Source organism: Podarcis raffonei, chromosome 3 (genome assembly GCF_027172205.1).
Source record: "Podarcis raffonei isolate rPodRaf1 chromosome 3, rPodRaf1.pri, whole genome shotgun sequence".
NCBI classification, from domain to species: domain Eukaryota; kingdom Metazoa; phylum Chordata; class Lepidosauria; order Squamata; family Lacertidae; genus Podarcis; species Podarcis raffonei.
In genome coordinates, this window is record NC_070604.1 from 4,642,134 (window position 1) to 4,661,592 (window position 19,459).

The 19,459-nt window shown below is 43.0% G+C and overlaps 1 protein-coding gene across 6 annotated transcripts in view; it reads right to left on the reverse strand.

The window, feature by feature from the left end:
- Nucleotides 1-1,005: 1,005 nt before the first annotated feature.
- PKHD1 (PKHD1 ciliary IPT domain containing fibrocystin/polyductin) overlaps nucleotides 1,006-19,459 on the reverse strand; it is a 251,132-nt gene continuing 232,678 nt past the window's right edge. For 5 of the 6 annotated variants that reach the window (XM_053380395.1, XM_053380397.1, XM_053380394.1 and 2 more), the window contains 4 exons: nucleotides 11,330-11,437; nucleotides 9,915-10,073; nucleotides 9,024-9,161; nucleotides 1,006-1,424 (listed from right to left, as the gene is read on the reverse strand). In XM_053380395.1, the coding sequence (XP_053236370.1) occupies nucleotides 1,084-1,424; nucleotides 9,024-9,161; nucleotides 9,915-10,073; nucleotides 11,330-11,437 (746 nt within the window). In that variant the 3' untranslated portion in view covers nucleotides 1,006-1,083. Of the gene's footprint in view, nucleotides 1,425-9,023; nucleotides 9,162-9,914; nucleotides 10,074-11,329; nucleotides 11,438-19,459 lie in introns of those variants that run through there. The other variant, XR_008329334.1, reaches the window with a different exon arrangement.

Here is a 19,459-nt window from a genome sequence, read left to right on the forward strand (position 1 = left end):
GTGGAGGTGGGGATCTCCCCCAACTAATGTGGTGAGTTCTGGTAGATGGTACGTCTGTGGAGCAAGTTTGAAGGAATGGCCTTTGCCTTGAGAAAGCTGATCCCTACAGCAAATGTAACAACCAAACCAGCTTTTATTCTCTTATCCTTACTACATAAAACAAAATTACTGATTATTTATTTTTTGCCTTTTGTTCACCTTCTTTACCATGGAAGAGTCTTGTTAAATTACATTCCAGCTAATCCGAATGCTTAAATGTTCAAATTTTGGCAACCATAAGCAAATATATGTGAATTCTTTCAGAGCTGACAATTTGCTCCACCTCCTGCCTGCACCAGGGGTCACAGAAGGTATTTCAATGGCATTTGCCCTTGAGGCCTCCTCCCCTTGTACAGTGGACACTCAGGTTGCGAATGTGATCCATGCAGGAAGCATGTTCGCAACCTGCAGTGTCTGCAACCCACAGTGCTGCGCTTGTGGGTTGTGATTCTGCGCTTCTGCACATGCACAAAGCGCAATTTAGTGCTTCTGTGCATGCTCAAGCGCTGAGATCCAGAAGTAACCTGTTCTGGTACTTCCAGGTTTGGTGCAGTGCGCAACCCAAAATTGCGCAACCCGAAGCATCTGTAACCTGAGGTATGACTGTACTCACAAAGCCTGTAGGGGGGTCCCCTCCACCCACTGCCCCAATAAGGATACAGTGTGGGTGCATAGCTTATTCTCCCTTGCTGAAGGAGGAAGTGGAGACTTACACCATTTCCCAGTTCTTCTTTAAGTGCTAGGTGCTTTTCAAGACTCAGTTTAATTCTACAAGATCTGACTTTTACGCATATAAAATAGGCCCACATGTGCTTTCGCTCTTTCTTCCTCTCGGGGTGTGTGGGGGGGTAAGCTAGAGATTGACTGACCAGAGGGAGAAACACCCAAGGCACTCACTCAAAAATCCAAATATGCCCATGGACTTAAAAAGCTTGGTGGTTCTTGGATTGTCAATGAGTGAAACTATTCGAGTTTTTAAAGCACATTTATTTCTTAACTTCCATATTATTTATCATGAATCCTATCCCAGGAACTAGTTTATTATTATGGTACTGCAACTTGCTGTTTCTCCCTCACATCCCCTCCTGACCTCAGGGCAGGCTTCTCTGAGGGTCTTTTATATCTTTTATCTGTGAATTGCCCTTTCTTCGTTTCCTTCTGCTGAGCATAGTCCGAGAAATGTTGCTTGGTATCCTTCCAGTCGTTAAGCTCCTTGATGCTCAGCTGCTGAAGTTCCAGAGACCCCCATGTGGATGTTCCAGTGTGGGACCGACGGCCTTGCTTGGTCCTGTTTACTGCTCCCACTGCTGTGCTGTTAAATGCTTGTTGATGGCTCTTCCTTAATGGTTCCGCTGTGTCTTCATGTTCTTCATGCAGCTTCAGGTCTAATAGAGAAAATATAAGCATTCATTTGATAGACTGTGGTCCAATTCTTGGTGTTCTCAATGGCTGGTCAACAATTACTCAAAGGATGAATGAAAGGAAATGTTCTGCAGAGCAATGCCCGGACCAAAAAGGGACTGGCAGGGACTGGTATCATGTTCCAGGCTGGCCTTGCCTTTTTCATAGTTCCCAATGTAAAACCTTATATTTATATCCCAGTATCCATAAAGGGGGGAAATTTATCTTCCCACATGCAATGGGATCATTTAAAACTATGTCTTTGTTCAGCTGGATTGGTAAATCAAAGCACATCTAATCTGTCATTTGATTTATGTTATATTAAGTTCTAAGCTGGTTTATGTTGTCTTATATATACCATTCATCCTCAACCAAATTTAAAATACCAAACATAAAAAAATCTAGGGTTTGTTCATGGGAAATAAAATTAGCTGGCATTAACAAAATAGAACTAACTAACTTTGATGGTTGCTCAGTTTTCAAAACCAACATCACTTTAAATAGAGGGGAATGCAAAGATTAGACATTCCATGTCATGCATATTATATTTGCTTAAGATGTTGTTATTCTTGTTTAAATTTGAACATATTGGGGATTTTTAATGATCTTGCAACAATTCCTTTTAAGAAGAATCTGAAGGACTGGATTTCCTTTTGCAGAGAAAATTCTCCCTATTAATTATTTACACGGTGGCTCCAATCAATGTGGTACCTGTCATCCTCACCAGTCGAAATGAAAGTTCACTATGTAAAGGTGCCAAGGGAGACTGGCAGCCTCCCACTGCGATTTTATAGACAGAACTAAGTCAGCACACATTACGTGTCAGAGCCAACATCAGAAAGAATCAGATCCTTTGATCTCAGACCTCCACAGGAAGCTTAGATCTCAGACAAATTAGATAAAAAATGAATTTATAGCAGATATGTATCCTAAGGCATACAGCTGAACACTGTATTTTGAAAGAGTATGGCAAATATCAAAACATATAAACTGTAGCATTTCCTCTCTTGCTTCTTCTGCTTTTCTGTGATAAATATTAATTAAAATAAGATGAAACTCAAAACTAACCTCTTTCTGCTTCTTACATAAGCAACAAGTTTAGGACTAGGGGAACCCCTCGCAGTCCCTTATTTGCATTCTAGTGGGGCAAGAGATGAGGTCTGCACTTTGGGGGAGCCGAAACCCTTTCAGCCCCAAGCACAACAGATGCCCCTCCACAGTGGCCACGAGGGATGGAGCCAGCTTAAATCCAGCTCACTCTCCTGGCTGACCCCTCCCTCCCAACTCAGAGCCCTCCTCCTTCTCCCCTTTAGACCATTCCACCCCAGTTGGTTCCATGAGACTCACAGCAAACATGGTGACTGAGGGCAGATTTATTTTATTTTATTTACCATTCTTCATCTCAGGATCACAGGGCAGTTTACAGTTTAAAAACACAAAAATACACAACATAATAGCAAACAAAACAATAACATCCCCCCCCCCAGTTTATAATGCCATAGATTTAAATTAAATTAGCCAAAGGCCTGGAAGAAGAGGAATGTTTTCTCCTGGTGCCTAAAGACATGTAATGAAGTCGCCAGGTGAGCCTTCCTGGGGGACCATCCCACAAGCAGGGAGCCACTGCAGAAAAGGCCCATTCTTGTGTTGCCACTCTCCAGACCTCTCATGGGAAGGGCCTCGGATGATGACCCCAGTCAAGCTTGCAAAAATCTATCATTTGCCCGACAACAAATGTTGGAAATGTAAGGAAAATGAAGGTACATTCTTTCACCTTTGGTGGACATGTCCCAGGATTAAGGCTTTCTGGGAAATGATATATAATGAATTGAAAAAGGTATTTAAATATACTTTCTTGAAGAAACCAGAGGCCTTTCTCTTGGTATGTCTGGCCAAGTGGTGCCAAAGAAGGACAGAACTTTCTTTATGTATGCTACAACAGCAACAAGAATACTTATCGCAAAGTATTGGAAGACGCAAGATCTACCCACTCTGGAAGAATGGCAGATGAAGGTGATGGACTGTATGGGACTGGCAGAAATGACGAGCAGAATCCGTGACCAGGGAGAAGAGTCGGCTGAAGAAGATTGGAAAAAATTTAAGGACTATTTACAGAAATATTGCAAAATTAAGGAAAGTTAAATGGTGTTGGATTGAAATTGAGTGGTTTCTAGCTGTAATGATATAAAGGAACATAGATGGGGAAAAAGGGGGTTTGAAAAATAAGGTAATGTTATAAGCTGTAATGCTTTAAATGAAGGATTTGCTGAACAAATAACCTTAATTGGGATACAAGGAGGAGAAGTATGAGGAGGTCTGAGAAATTTGTTATTCTAAAGTATGATTTATGAACCTTATGTCTTTTTTAATGTTTTTGTTTGTTCTGTTTTTGTTTGTTTGTTTAAAAAATTGGAAAATTTAATAAATATTCTTTTAAAAAAAAAGGATGATGACTGCACCGCTTGTGCCAGTTCATAAGGGAGAATAGCTTAATCTGCATGCCCCCATCAAACAGTGAAAGATGGGTCAAGGAAATATTAGAGCTTGCAGATTCAAATGCTCAGGATGTATGTGGCAAGGGAACCTGATAAATCTGAGAAGGTCTGGAAATCATGTCATTCTCCCAGAGAGCACACGTTGCGGTGAGATCATCAACTGACTTCACTGCTATTGTGGGTGGGAGCGATTGGATAGCCACAACAACCCAATTGGTGGTCCCTCGGTTCCTGGGGTAATTCTGGCCAATGGGATTCTTTCATGCATTAACCAAAGCACCTATATATTGCTGCACGTTGCGTTGAGCTTCCTCTTTTCGCCTTGTGCATCAGATCACCCACCAACCTTCCCTATATTTAGGGTTCATTATGACCTTGCTATGCCGTCGTGGGTCGTCTGTTTTTGGGACAGGGGCCCAGTAGGAATTTTCCCATTTTGCTGATTGGCTGGTGCCACTTGGGTTTCGCCTGTCACATAGCAAATTGTCACAACTTTGTAAGGTTTGGCGGTTAGGCATTGGTTCAGTGTGGAGGGGAGGGGAGGTTGTCACACCTGCCCCTCCCATGCACAAAAGGTATTTTGTTAAAGGAATCCAGGGGCTCGCCTTGCTTTTGTCTGATCCCCTTCCAGGGGTTAGGGCCACGCCAGAGCCCCTGGGAGCATTTGGGGTGAGCTTGAGTCTGAGCCTGGTCCATTGCTCCCCCAAAAAATTTTCCCTTACTGACCTCTGCCAGAGTCCAGTCGTCAGTGCTGCCCTGCTAAGGTCAGGTGCAGCTAGTCGGGAACCAATGCCTAAGCAAACCACTCACGATCTGTAATCAATAAAGTTGTGGCCAAAATTATGCCAATAACCTTAAACGAAATTCTGTGTCAATTGTGTCTTTATTTACGGGGGGAGGTCTTGGGATCTTAACACACAATGCGTTTTTGGTACTAAATTTGGGCTGACACCACTTGGACCATGCTTGGTTCGAGAGTCAACTAGGTATATGAATTATGTTCAAAATATATTGAGTGTAGGTTCTCCTTGCCCTACATCCTCTAGCATTCACACATGTATACGGCAGTGGAAGGTATGGTATGGTGAAGAAAGTCTAATTGAACTCTTACTATATATAACATAAATTAAACCTAAAGATCGACAAGTATATGTTTGCAATGAAATATTTAAACCTTTTCAAATCTCTCTTAATTTCTGTGGCTCATATGGCAATGTGGCATGCTTGCATATATTGCAATGATGAGATTTGATCCGACTTAGTCTTAAAAAGTAGCCTTTTGCATATAATTTGTCCCTGATCAACTTTTGGGATTAGGCACACCCTACCTATATATAGATATACAACCCAAACAACTCCTGATGCAGCTATACTCATGAAAATTTGATCTAGTAAATTCAGCCTAATGACACATACATAAATAAGCATACAATAAAAGAGAGAAAAAACCCATCAAGTCAGCATTGGGGTCTATTAGTCATTGCAAACATTATTTTAAATATCATTTAAAAATGATTTGATCCAATGAAAATGGATGAAGCAATAATCTGCAAGTCAAACAATCCCACGTTTGATTGTAGCAGTCCGTTTAATGCAAGAAAAGCTCCCAAATACGTTAGAAGTTTTGTCTTCCTCAGCAGCTATTTTACATCTCACAAGACTTCACTTTGTCATCTGCAGTATATATTATTTATAAGAGGTCATCTGTAGCTTATTCATTCATAAGATAAAAGTTTTCTGCTCACATGGAGCTTTAAAATAATGGAACCTTTAGATTGAAATGAAAAGGCCTCCTGAACAAAGTGAAATCGAAGTCCAAATATTCAATATTCTAAAAGCATATTCTCAGCAAAGTCGCTAAGAATATAATACTGAGACAAACCATTTAGTCCAGCATTGTCTATTCTGCCTAGCTTTTTGAGATCAAAGGGTCTTTCTCATGTGTGGCTGATATGAGGAGTCCAGGGGTGGGGATGATGGCAGGTGTCAAGGCAAAACATTCAACTCAATCTTTCCACACCATGGAGGATTTATAACCCCTTTACACGAAAGGGGTGTAAGGGAGTGTTTCCTCTTTACTTTGTCCATCAACATTTGCTCAGTGCATATTTATGTGAGGGTTAGTCCCCATCCAGTCCCTACAGTAACATGACTGAGAAGTTATCTAGATACTCATATGGAAATTGGTGTCTTATGGGCAATGACCGCTCCCCGCTTAAAAACGGGGGGCGCCCTTTGCGTGGACGCGTGCAGCCCCTGGATCTCGAGCGGCTCCAATAGCTTAGGCTTGGCCTTGCCTTCCCTCAGGTGGGGTACCTGGAGGTCTCCGCCTACCTCAGTCATTTGCCCAATCCCACCTGGGGGAAGCGTTGCCAAGGAGACCAGTCCAGGTAGGGGAGGGATTACCTGCCCACACAATAGAGGGAGGATCTTACCTGGGAATCCTCACTTGGCTCCAGAGCTTCTCCCACCCTACCCACCCTCAGTTAATGCCTTATTTTGCAGGTTAACTTTTCTTCACAGGTTTCGCAGGTTAACTTTTCTTCACAGGTATGCGGGCGCTGCTACGTAAGGTCGCTGTTAAAGGGCCGGAAAGGAATTTCCCTGCATTGGCAGGTTTCGCCTTTCCCGTAGCAAAACGTCACAACTTTGGCAGTATCAGGCCTTGGGCGGAATCCTTTAGTCCATCTTCCTCTTTGCGGCGGCGATACCAGGGTTCCCCGTTAAAGGGGTTTCTGAAGGGAGGCTTTGGCCGTGCGCCGAAAGGTTGTCATTGCTCTCCCCTGCGGCGGCGGCGTAACGGGGGCGGCTGTCTCTGCTTGAACATATGTTCTCCAGAGCCGGCCCATCCCCCACACACACACTGAAAAACCCTGATGCTCCCTAGATCCCCGGCTGGGGACTGGGGAGGGAGAACGCCCAATGCCTGAGCCAAGGTCTACCCACATTTGAAATTCAATAAAGTTGTGGCCAATTTAATCCCATAGCACGTTGTCTCGAGTCGTTATTCCGCATGACGGGGGGACCGCGGGGGATCTGGGGACTCCGCCTGTCCACGCAATGCTATTTTTCTACAAAAAGAGGTGGTGGAACTCACCTTGTTCTCTTATAATGATAATTGTGCCCACCTGAAAGGTGCTGGATCTGAGTTCTGGTGAGTTCTGACTGAAAAAAAAGCCCTGCTTCTGGGAGACTGGAGTGGAGAATAGAAGTTCAGAAAGAAACATTAAAATTACCCAAGGTAAGTTACCCATTTTATTTTTTGAAATTGTGGACAATCTGGAACTTGTGGACATTTGGAGATATAAAAATGGGGACACAAAAGAATTTTTGTATTTTAGTGAGAAACAGAGGGCCCTATCAAGATAGGATATGATATGGGTAATGAAGAGATTGGCTACTGGGGTGCATAAAGTTGATACACTACCAAATATAAACTTTCTTGGATCATAATCCAGTTATGATGACTTACCAAAACAAAAAAACAAAAAACGGTGTTTTAGAGGGAGACTTAATGAAACATTATTACGCCAAGGTAAGATGATACAAGATTGAAAGCAAAAATCAAAAGAATTTTTTGAGAATAATTTAGACAAAGATATCAGTCTGGGATGCAAGCAGAACATATATAAGAGGTTCCTTTATGCAACATACTGGTAACTCTTGACTTAAAAAAGAGAGACAGGAGAAAATACAAAAGATTCAGTGTGAAATTAGACAAAAAGAAAAAGAACTGGAACAATCACCAACAAATACAAATGTTACCTGCCAAATTAAGATGCTGCAGAGACCATTATCTATGCTAACAGGAACCTCACCAAAATGCTGCAGAGGGTGCACCTCCACAGGCACATGCCTCCACATGTGGTGGGAATGCCCCCAAATCCAACTATTCTGGACAACAGCCATACAAGAAATATGTAAAATAACTAAGCAAGTATTAGAAATCATCCCTACTAAACATATTCCAAGACAATAATGCCCACTCACATCACAAAGAACTCATAACCCACCTGCTCTCAGGAGCCAGAAACATCATAGCCAGACACTGGAGAGACCTGTCAGGAGTAAGCATGGACTAATGGTACCAAATAGTATGGGAAACAGCCCTACTAGAAAAATTAACCAATAAACTGAAACTGACACGGGGACAAATAGAGATGATACCTTCACCACGGTATGGCTCCCCTTTATCATATACACAGCCCAACAAGACAATGACAAGAATCCACCAACAGCAGATGAATCAATATGGCTAACCTGATCCAAAAACACCCACCCACCACACTCACACACAAAAACAAAGTTCACCACAGCCAATCTCAAACAAGCAACCGCACTCTAGGCCAACCCCAATTTCTCTCAACACCAAAGGAAAACAAGCAAAGAGAACCTGCACAAACGATGCTGACACAAAACCCCACACATACATTAAGCAAAGTAGAAACATCGCCTCCTGACCCAACCCCCACCAACCATGCCCCCCTCCACCTCTTCCCCCCATTTCTTCCTAATGTAACCCTAATGTCTCAACAAATGAAACTGACCTATGGAAAATGTAACTTGAAAAAAGAGACATTGCGCATACCTTTGTAAACCAAGAAAATATTAATAAAAAATATTAAAATGGGGGAAAAACCCAATGCAGGATTATGCTAACATTTGAAATATGCTAAACATTTTTTACAATTTGCTAATAAACTTGGGAAATGGTTAGCATATGAACTGAGAAAAGAAAAAGTGAAGTAGGTGATGTTGAAATTACAAGAAGGGAACGTTATAATAAAAGATACAACAAATATTGTCATGGTCACAATTCCAGTGAGCTGGAAGGTTGGAGGTTCAGGCAGAGACCAGCCTCAAACCCTAAAGCAACAGTCCATTGCAGGAAGCCATTATCTTGACTGCTGAAGCAAAGCCTGCCTGGAACTTCTCATGAGAAAATCCAACCAGGCTGCAATTAGTTGACAAACGGTATTTGTGGCTGAGGCACTGAAAAGACCAGCTCAGGGACCTGCTAAGGTTGCAACCTATGATGTGCAAAAAGGTGCTTTATAATAGGATTAAGTCTGTATCCAAGAGACTCACCTTCTCTCCTACCAGTAATGTTGTGTTTATTCTCCTCCTGGATGAAGCAGGGTTGGGCATGAAGTATCTGCTGATTTGCCTGAATATGGGCATGCTTCTTATTCTTCTGATTCTTCAAAGGTTTTCTGATCCTGTTTTCTGTAGCAAAACATTACAAGGGAATTTAAACTGCAGTTGTTCAGTGAAATATACAAGTGACCTCTTGCAGAAACAACTAATAGCCCATACCTATTTGGACATAAGAAGTGCCTTTAAAAAAAGGTAAAGGATGCCTGACAATTAAGTCCAGTCGCGGACAACTCTGGGGTTGCGGCGCTCATCTTGCTTTACTGGCTGAGGGAGCCGGCGTTTGTCCACAGACAGTTTTTCGGGGTCATGTGGCCAGCATGACTAAGCCGCTTCTGGTGTAACCAGAGCAGCACACGGAAATGCCGTTTACCTTCTTGCCGGAGCAGTACCTATTTATCTACTTGCACTTTGATGTGCTTTTGAACTGCTAGGTTGGCAGGAGTTGGGACCAAGCAACGGGAGCTCACCCCATCACAGGGATTCAAACCGCTGACCTTCTGATCGGCAAGCCCTAGGCTATGTGGGCTGGTCTGATGGGAGCTGGAGTCCCAACATCTGGAGGCTCCAAGACAGCCACTCCTGCATTGGAGTAACTAGAAAGTACAACACAAGGGTCTGTACACAGCAGTAATGGCACACCATGCTGATCTGCCCAACACTAATGCAAGAAACATTTCTACACTGTTAGAATTGGGGGGGAGTATGATTTGCTACCACCAACTATTGCCAATCTCACTGTAAAACTTCTCTTTTTCTGTAAGCCCCAGCAGAACAAATGGGGTATTTTCTGGGTAGACGCTTCACTTCAGTTTTGCAACTCACTGTTCCTTCTTGTTTTCTTGGACCAACAGATAACAACAGATCCCAAAACAAGCAGAGAGGCTGCCGAACCCAGTGCAGCAGTGAAGATTATGGCTGATTTTTCGGTCACAGTAATGGGGTATATAGTAAAAGAATTGGATCTGACAGATAATATAGCACCTAAAAAAAAGCAGAATAAAATAAACAACATAATGAGGAGCATGTGTTTAAAGGTTCAGAAATGTAGTTATTGCCACAAAGAAAGGACATTGTGTCAGGGATTGCTTGAGGCCTGAAAGAAAAAGATGAGGCACAGAAAACACTATCAATATCACAGATGGTATCACAATCCCAGTTCTTATTATAAGAAGATGAGAGGTAAAGGTAAAAAGGTAAAGGACCCCTGAATGGTTAAGTCCAGTCAAAGGTGACTATGGGGTTGCAGTGCTCATCTCGCTTTTCAGGCTGAGCAAGCCAGCGTTTGTCCACAGACAGCTTTCCGGGTCATGTGGCCAGCAGGACTAAACTGCTTCTGATGCAACAGGACACCGTGACAGAAGCCAGAGCACACGGAAACGCCATTTACATTCCCACCAAAATGGTACCTATTTATCTACTTGCACTGGCATGCTTTTGAACTGCCAGAAGCTGGGACAGAGCAACGGGAGCTCACTCCGTTGCAGGGATTCGAACCACCGACCTTCCGATCGGCAAGCCCAAGAGGCTCAGTGGTAAGAGCTCTGCTGGATCAGATCAAAGTTCCATTTTCTTACCCATCCTGGTTTTTTAGACTGGTTGAGCCAATGTTGCTGAGAAGTCGAAAAACATTGGTTCAGCGGTATGTTTAAGCTATTAAAATTTGGAAGGGAGAGGAATGTATTTCAGAATTTTTTTTCAAATAATATGATTTCTTAGTTACCTTTGGATGGCAATATCTCAAACTATGCTGATGCATGAACAATCCTTTTGGCTTCACATGTAGTTGTTCCTTTTCTTGAGTCAGCAAGCAAACCAGGAAATTTTTTCCCATTAATTATAGTTTCCCATTTCATCCAAAGCAGGATAGTATGGGGCAAGCCAGGATACTGAACTATGGTTTGAAGTTGACTTCATATCCTAACTTGATCTGAAGTCATTAGCTACAGTTTTCTGGTTTGGATGAAATGGGGAAACTATTGTTAATGGAAGCCTTCCTGGCTTGTTTGCTCCCCAGTAAGGAGAAGCAAAGGTCCTGCACATGCAGCCAAAAGACTTTTTCACATATTGGCTGGTAAAAGTGAGATCTCTTATTTATTTTCTTATGTGCACATCCATCCTACCTTTCCTCTGTTACAGAACCCAATATCTCCTATGAAGGCACTGATCTTACCCAGCACCTGCTTAGCTTCAGCATTAAGCAGTCCTCCTTAGACCCTTCAGTGGATAACGAATCTTACCTGGAGGAGAAGTCACTTTGAAAAAGAGGTAACAACCTGAGCAGGAACCAGAGACCACCAGGTTTTGAAAGGCAGCCTTTCCATCTTGGACCTTTATCCTTGTGTCACCTGAAGAAAAATACATATCTATGCTAGATTATCTGATGAATTTCACCAAAACTACATCTTTTAAAGCCATAATCCTACACAAATTTACTTGAAAGCTCCAGTAAGTCAATGGGACTTAGATTCGCCTCATTATTCAAGGTGCACACAGAATTGATGTACAACCCTATCATTTACACCATTGTTAAGTCAACATTCCAGTTTTCTACGTGACATTATTTTTATTAGAAATATTGTTTTATTAATTTAATGACTAGATACCTTCATTTCATTCCACAACGCTTTTAAGTGCTAACCAAACTCTAGTCAAATCCTGAACTTGACACAGGATAATGGCAAAATTCTTAACCATGCAGGGAGAATCAACTTTCTAAATATTGGTTCAGGTGGGAAGGGTTAGAGGCGCTAGATATCAGAACCTCTTTAGGATGTTGGACAACATCCAGAGATTACAAAACAAGAATTTTTACTTGTTCAGCAAATCAATTACTTGCAGCATTAAATATGTCCTTTGTGGCTACAATAATATTGTATTATTATTAAAAAAAATTGGGGGGGTGGGGGAATCACCAGTGTAAGAAATCAAAACACCTGTCTTAGAAATCACTATCTCCCAAGCAATAAAATTCCCCTTGGAGACAGTTTAAAAAACTGGAGAACTGCAGCATTGTTAAAACACCAAATAATGAGTTTAAATTATTAGATTATGATGAGTTTAAATTATGTGATTATGATGCTTTCCATTTGAAATGAACATACCGTTACCCAGTGCTATTTTTCTAGAGAAAGAGGTGCCAGAACTCACCATGAACTCCTCCCTTGTTCTCTTATAATGGCAATGGCACCCACCTGAGAGGGGCCAGAATGGAGTTCCAGTGAGTTCTGGCTGAAAAAACCCTGCTATTACTACACATTTACTCATGGAAAAAGTTTCTAGATAGTCAAAGCCAGACTCCATGTTTTTAAGCACAGTACATATCAATTTTGTAGCCTGTTAACGTGTTGTACACTATTTCAGTGCTCCCTCTTGCATTCTCTGTGCTGCAAACATAACAAACCAATATTTTACTTCTTGTTTTCTGTAACGTCATCTAAAAGCTAGAGATCCATCTGGAATGAACTCAATTAAGCCTTCTTGCATGTAGACAAATGCACTTTCAGGAGGGGTGGCACAAACAAGCAAGGCGCCTGATGCCAAAGGTGGCATAAGCAGTTGTCCTTCCTGGGAAAAGTTCCACTAGTACCTTGGGATAACTTGTAGCAGTTTGAGCATCTAAACAGGTCTCTACCTTCCTATATTTCCCATCCCTGACATCCAACTAAGTAGGTCAAAGAAGGCAGATGGATAGCTGAGATGCCCCCTTTCAGTCTGATGACTCCATTCCCTTGTGGGGAACCTCCCAGGAACCTCCCAGGGTCTACGAGCCACAGTGGGCTGGGCCAGAGGCAAAAGTGGGTGGAACAACGGATGCCACTCTCACCTTTTGTACAGAAAGGTTGCATTTCAGCCATGCAAAAATCAGAGGTTTCCACATGCACATGCCATCGCAACCATCTCTCCGTCCTCCATGTGGCAATGCAAGAAATTATCAAGCTGCCAAAGCCAGGGGCGGAGGAAGGGGGTACGGTGGGGGCAGGCCGCCCCGGGTGTCACCACTGAGAGGGATGACAAAATGCCGGACGGCACGCACCACGGGGCCTGCAGCACGCCCAAGCCATGCATCTCTCCTGGGAGTGACATGGCGGCTTGAGTGCCTGCAGGCTCTGCGCTGCCCCAAACAGTCTGCCCCCCACCTCCCCCTCAGCTGTAGGGCGGCTGAGTGGGAGGAAGCAGACTCCTCAGAGGCCCCGCCCCACAGACAGCTGCCCCCACCCCTGGGCGCAGGGCACACACGCCACCCCAGGCATCCAATCGGCTTACTCCACCGCTGGCTAAAGCCCTAGCACAGCAGGGTCAGTGAGAGGTGTGCCTGAGGCGGGGTGTGGCCTCAGGAGAGAGCCAAGGGCCAGTTACAGAAGCCTGCATGGCTGCATTTGGCCTCAGGCTTCACATTGCTGAAATTACAGTTCCCGGTGTAAGAGCGGTAGTCTCGTAATCTGGTGAACCAGGTTCGCGTCTCCGCTCCTCCACATGCAGCTGCTGGGTGACCTTGGGCCAGTCACACTTCTCTGAAATCTCTCAGCCTCACTCACCTCACAGTGTGTTTGTTGTGGGGGAAGAAGGGAAAGGAGAATGTGAGCCGCTTTGAGACTCCTTTGGGTAGTGATAAAGCAGGATATCAAATCCAAATTCTTCTTCTTCTTCTTCTTTCAAATACTTCCTCAATGCCTCTTGCCCACCTATATTGTTTCCTGAAATATCAAGGCCTCTGCCCCATTTGCTACTGCCTAACTTTCCCCTCTCACTATTCTATTTTATCACGCCCCATCCTCTGCATTCACTATTAGCTTCCAATACAAAGGTGGTCTGCAGGATCTATGAGTAGATGCCACATTACAGCAGTTCAGTACCCACCATAAGCTAACAATCAGAGACAGTAACTTGCAGCCACAACTTGCCGTTGGGACCAATACACTGTATACCATCAAAATATCATCAGGTGCAAAGCACCACTGTGTTGAAATCAACTTGCATTGTCTGAACACCTGCTGTAGCCCCGTTCAGACTAACAAAACATCCGTTTCCTGTCACATGAACAAGCCAGCCTCAAGTTTGAGTGTTCTTCCTTCTTTCACGCCTGCAAAAGAGATCAGAAGTGTTCACTTCCACTTTTCAAACAACCACAGTCCCCAGTGATGCCTGAATTCATGGAACTGTGATTTGTTTAAACAATGGTAAGTGATAATGAGACAGGGCCATACAATGGTTCCATTCTGTCTTGTTCTGAAAATATTTTTAGAAAACAAAATTAAGTTTCTAAGTCTTGACATGTGAGGGACTGTGTGGTCACTTTAAAATTGGAAGCATATGCGCCTGAACTTTTCCTCTGATGTGCAAAAAAGAAGGAGAGGTTAGCCCGTGAGCCAGAGGCTCAATGTGCTTCATTATATATCCGGAAAATATTCTTTCCTAAAACAGCAGGACTGGGCCAAAGACTAATCAGATCATGTCACAGAAGTATCAGTAGGAGCTTTTCACACTATTTTGTGCTGTTTCCCAATCAAAATTCACCTGTTCCCTTAGATGGCAATGAGCTTTTTCAGTGGCTGCTCCCTATTTGTGGAGCACTCACCTGAGATCCTCATTGTCAGCTTTTAGATGCCAGGCTAAGACATTCCTGTTCCAGGCCTTTGATAGCTAATTTGGACCATCCTATACTATGATTCCTGGCCTCTCAGTGGTGTACATTTTAAGTTGGATGGGGTAGGATTTATCCTTTTTATAATACTGTTGGATAAGCACTTTTAGATAATTTGTCTTTTACTGACTTTCCTGATGCATTGTTTTTAAATGTTTGTAAGCTTTATGTTTTTATGGGTTTGCAAGTTACCTTGAGACATTTTTGTTGTTATTGCAGAAACTGCTGAATCGTAGTCCCTTTTAACTCTACAACTCTATGATTCTATTATTTCCCTGCTTGCCAGCCAGGCACCTGTATTAAGCTGCTTTCATGGAACTTTTTGACAGAGCATCTAAGTGCCTTGACTACTGATAACGTTCTCAGTTTACTGTAATGCTAGATTTCCAGGCTGCAACACTGGAAGGTTTTATAGCTGCCATTTCAAGTCTATGATGAACCCTGGAGTAACATACTGTATTCTTGAAAGGAGAGTCTTTCAGCTCTCTGGCACATATGCTTCAAATACCAGAATATTATGGATATATATGGTGCTCGTCACAAAGACCTCCAAAGCAAGCTGGTATTTAACGCTGGAGCGAGCTAATTTGGAGCTAAACTGCTTTGTGAGAAGCAGTTTGGCTGCTGTCAAACCAAGCAGTCTGAATACGTGTGGCAGACACATTCTCCTTAAAAGCTGCTAACAATGATCACAATGATCACGTTTGTCAAAGGAATAAACACAGCAAATGATTACGCAGCGAACATCTGCAAAGCACACTTCTGTCGTTCTTGGAGTTTATTGACTATTAATTTGATGTATGTTTCTTTTAAAGAATGCATAATGCCTTTTTCTCTTCAGTGACTGTCCTTTATTTGAGCCTTCTTCCATCTTCTATTAGTTTGCTTCTTTCTTTCTTTCTTTCTTTCTTTCTTTCTTTCTTTATATTCCTCCTTTCATGGCTTAATTAATTTTGGGTCAGAGAGAAAAATAAGGTTGTTTCATAACTCACAAAGATATATTTCAACAGCTGAACTTTGACAATGAAGGGTAATGCAAAGCAGCTCAGAAGATCACATATAAACTCTTCCTTTCCATTTGTTTTGGTTGTTTTCAAAGCCATTGGCAAATTATTAGATCCCCAAATAAGGCAGCTGTCCTGGGCAAAACGGGCCAGGTGGCTACCATTATCTAACAGTAGACAAATGCCCACTCTGTGGAACAAGCATTGCTACTGATGTCATCAGTGAGCATGTAAATCAGAATTACCTCATTGGCTTCCTTGGAGCTATGCCAATTTAAACCAGCAGAGCGACTGCCCAGGTTAATGTCAGCCACAGCAATGAGTCCATTACGTTCATCGCTTAAAAGACTGCAAGGGGGCCATGAGGGTCATTAAGTCCATAATTGAAAGACATTTGCACAGTGAATTCCTTTGCTCTGTTCTCAGCCAATCGTGCCTACCTGCGTGAGCTGTGCTACAACCCCTGGAAAGATATATTTAGCATGATCAGGGTTCATACGTGCAAAGCTCAGCTGTGACTTCAAATTGGCACACGGTGGGAAGCCTCTCACATCACAACTGATAGTTTGTTTGCTCCCCTGTTTCCAATAGTTCAGTGGGCACAGGTGGTGCCCCTCTCTGCCTTAGAGCCTTGGACCCTGAGAAGCAGAAGTGCCTCAGATTCTTCAGTGCATTATTTGTACAAAGGCTCCACAAACCTAGGATAGTCCTAATTAAGCAACCTCTTCGTTTCTGTCCTGTTATATGCAAGTCACAGAAATCACTGCTGTGTCATCCAAATGCATTTGCTTTCGAAAGCCTGTTCATTTCTTTGGGTGGAGATTCACATGTACCTACTCTTACATGGGAATAATTCTGAAGTCCACTTAATTTTTTAAAAAATAAAAAAAATTAAAATTGCACTATTAAAATATACTCAGAGTCGCAAAGTGATTTCATGCTCTTTATTCAGCTCATAGTGGTGAGGAGGAATGAATGAATGTCCCCTCAAAGTATCTGCTTTATATACATTATTTACACAATGGGCTGCACATGATTGGCTAATTCCGGAATTCTACTGTAAGCCAATCAGGTTGTGGATTCACTTCTATCTGGAGCATGATTGGGTGGTTCCTGCCAACCAATCATACTGCTGCCTTGTTCTAGGACCAATCAGACTGCTGCCTTTTGGATCCTATTGTTCTAGGACCAATCAGACTGCTGCAGTTTGGATCCTATTCAACTCAGTACATAACAACTATTTATCATCATTCTCTGGAATAATATATTTGTATACCGCTTGCTTCAAATCCCAGGTTATTATGGATAAGGAGGTCACATAGACCTTCAGAACAAGCTCGTGTATAATGGAGCAATACAAGTATTGAATCTTGTTTGTCCTTGTAACCAACTGATCTGAGATAGGCACTTTATGGCCAAATTTTAACAAAGGGGAACAGAGGTTGAGGGACAGTGGCTTACCAAAAATCAACTGATGTCTCACCTCAGCTAGTATTCAGAAAAGCATGTTGCACATCATTCGTAGGACTACATCACATCAGAATGCAGGTGTCTGAAGGCTCTGCCACGAGTATTTGTTTTTTTTAAAAAAAAACCTTGCACATAGTAAACTAGAATCCTTCTAGGCCCGCTAGCTTCAAAGGCAGCAAATTTCTGACACGGAGAAACAGTTGATCATGCAATTTTCCATTTGTTTCTAAAATGGTAGGGATCCAGAAAAACAATATCACGTGCTATTCTGAATGTGAAAATTGTCCCAGTCACTTTATCTCTGAGGTGGCACTGACTTCAGAGACCTGAATCTGTTAGGGAAGTTTATAAATATTTTGCCCTTTCTGATTTTGGAACTTCGACTGTAACCTGCGTAGCCAGAACAAATAAATCCTTGGGGTGACAGTCAACTAAGTGTTACTCAGAGCAGACCCATTGAAATTAATGGACCTTACTTAGTTATATTCATTAATTCCAGTGACTGTACCCTGAGTAAAACTAAAACGAAGACCACCACGGTCAGCAACTAACTTCAGCAACAGTTGAAAGGTCACCCTCTGATGTTCTGCCATGTGAGGCAACGGGCTCCTCCTAAGAAGAAGAAGAGTTTGGATTTGATATCCCGCTTTATCACTACCCGAAGGAGTCTCAAAGCGGCTAACATTCTCCTTTCCCTTCCTCCCCCATAACAAACACTCTGTGAGGTGAGTGGGGCTGAGAGACTTCAGAGAAGTGTGACTAGCCCAAGATCACCCAGCAGCTGCATGTGGAGGAGTGGAGACCCGAACCCGGTTCACCAGATTACGAGTTTACCGCTCTTAACCACTACACCATGCTGGCTCTCAAAGTATCCATAGCAAGCAACAGAGGCAAGGGCAGAGTTCTGTTGTGATGCATCCCAGTTGTTCATTTCTGCCTTGCCTCTTCTCACACGAGACTCAGCAGTCAAGGTGCACAAGGAGAGGATTCTATGGAGGGAGGAGGGAGCTTCTGAAGGCCACATCTGAAACACCTGGGACCTGTACACCTGGTGAAGAGAATGTGGCCAACACAGCGCATGCCTCTCTCTAGCACCCTCTCTCCCTCCAGTTGAGGTATCTGCTGCCACCAGATAAGAGATCAGTTATTTACCAAGCTGCCCCTTATCAAACAGCCTCCCCAGAGTTCCCTGGGGTCTCTCTGAAGCCTCCTTAAGTTTAAAGCTCTAGGCCTCAGCGTGTTTTGATAAAGCTGAGACCAGCAGGGTTTATCTAACATGAATTTAGTTTCCTAAGATAAGAAAGACATGCAAATGTTACAGAGATGGAAATGTGATGCTCAAAAGGACTGAAACCCAAAATGTACCCTTTGGAGCAAAAACAAATCAAAACTGGATGAACAATCCCTAACTCACCAGGCTCTTAGCAGGACCAGCCCTGTCTGCCGTATCTGTATTTATAGATCTCCCTTGTCAATCATGTGTTCCTCTCCTCAGGTTACAAATTCAAGAAAGTTTGGAGATTTTCTTTTCCCCACCTTCAGAAAAGGGATGTGCCATCCTGCACATACGTGGTGACAATGCCTTGGGGCATAGTTAGTTAACCCTACAATCCCCACATCAACGGACCAGAGGGACAGGTATCTTTTTGCCATATGCAGCAAGACATACATGCAGGATACACATTTCCGTAATGTACACAAGCATATACATAAGCAGCCCAGAACTATAACGCCATTCTTTCACAGTTAACTATCTTTTTGTGTATAAGGATGTTGCTTGGATCAGGAGCTATGCTGGTGCTCATGTGAGATCCCCCCCAAAAATTCAGCCAGAACTCACCAAAACTCAGTTCTGGCACCTCTCAGGTGGGTGCCATTACCATTCTAAGAGAATGAGGGAGATGTTCATGTAGAAAAATAGCACTGCCTAAAATACACTCCTTTTAACATTCTTCACATACAGCGGTACCTCGGGTTAAGTACTTAATTCGTTCCAGAGGTCCGTACTTAACCTGAAACTGTTATTAACCTGAAGCACCACTTTAGCTAATGGGGCATCCTGCTGCTGCCGTGCCGCCGGAGCACAATTTCTGTTCTCATCCTGAAGCAAAGTTCTTAACCTGAAGCACTATTTCTGGGTTAGTGGAATCTGTAACCTGAAGCATATGTAACCTGAAGCGTATGTAACCTGAGGTACCACTGTATTTGTGAGCAGCATGGCCCCACGCTGCCTATACTGGAACCTGAGAGGT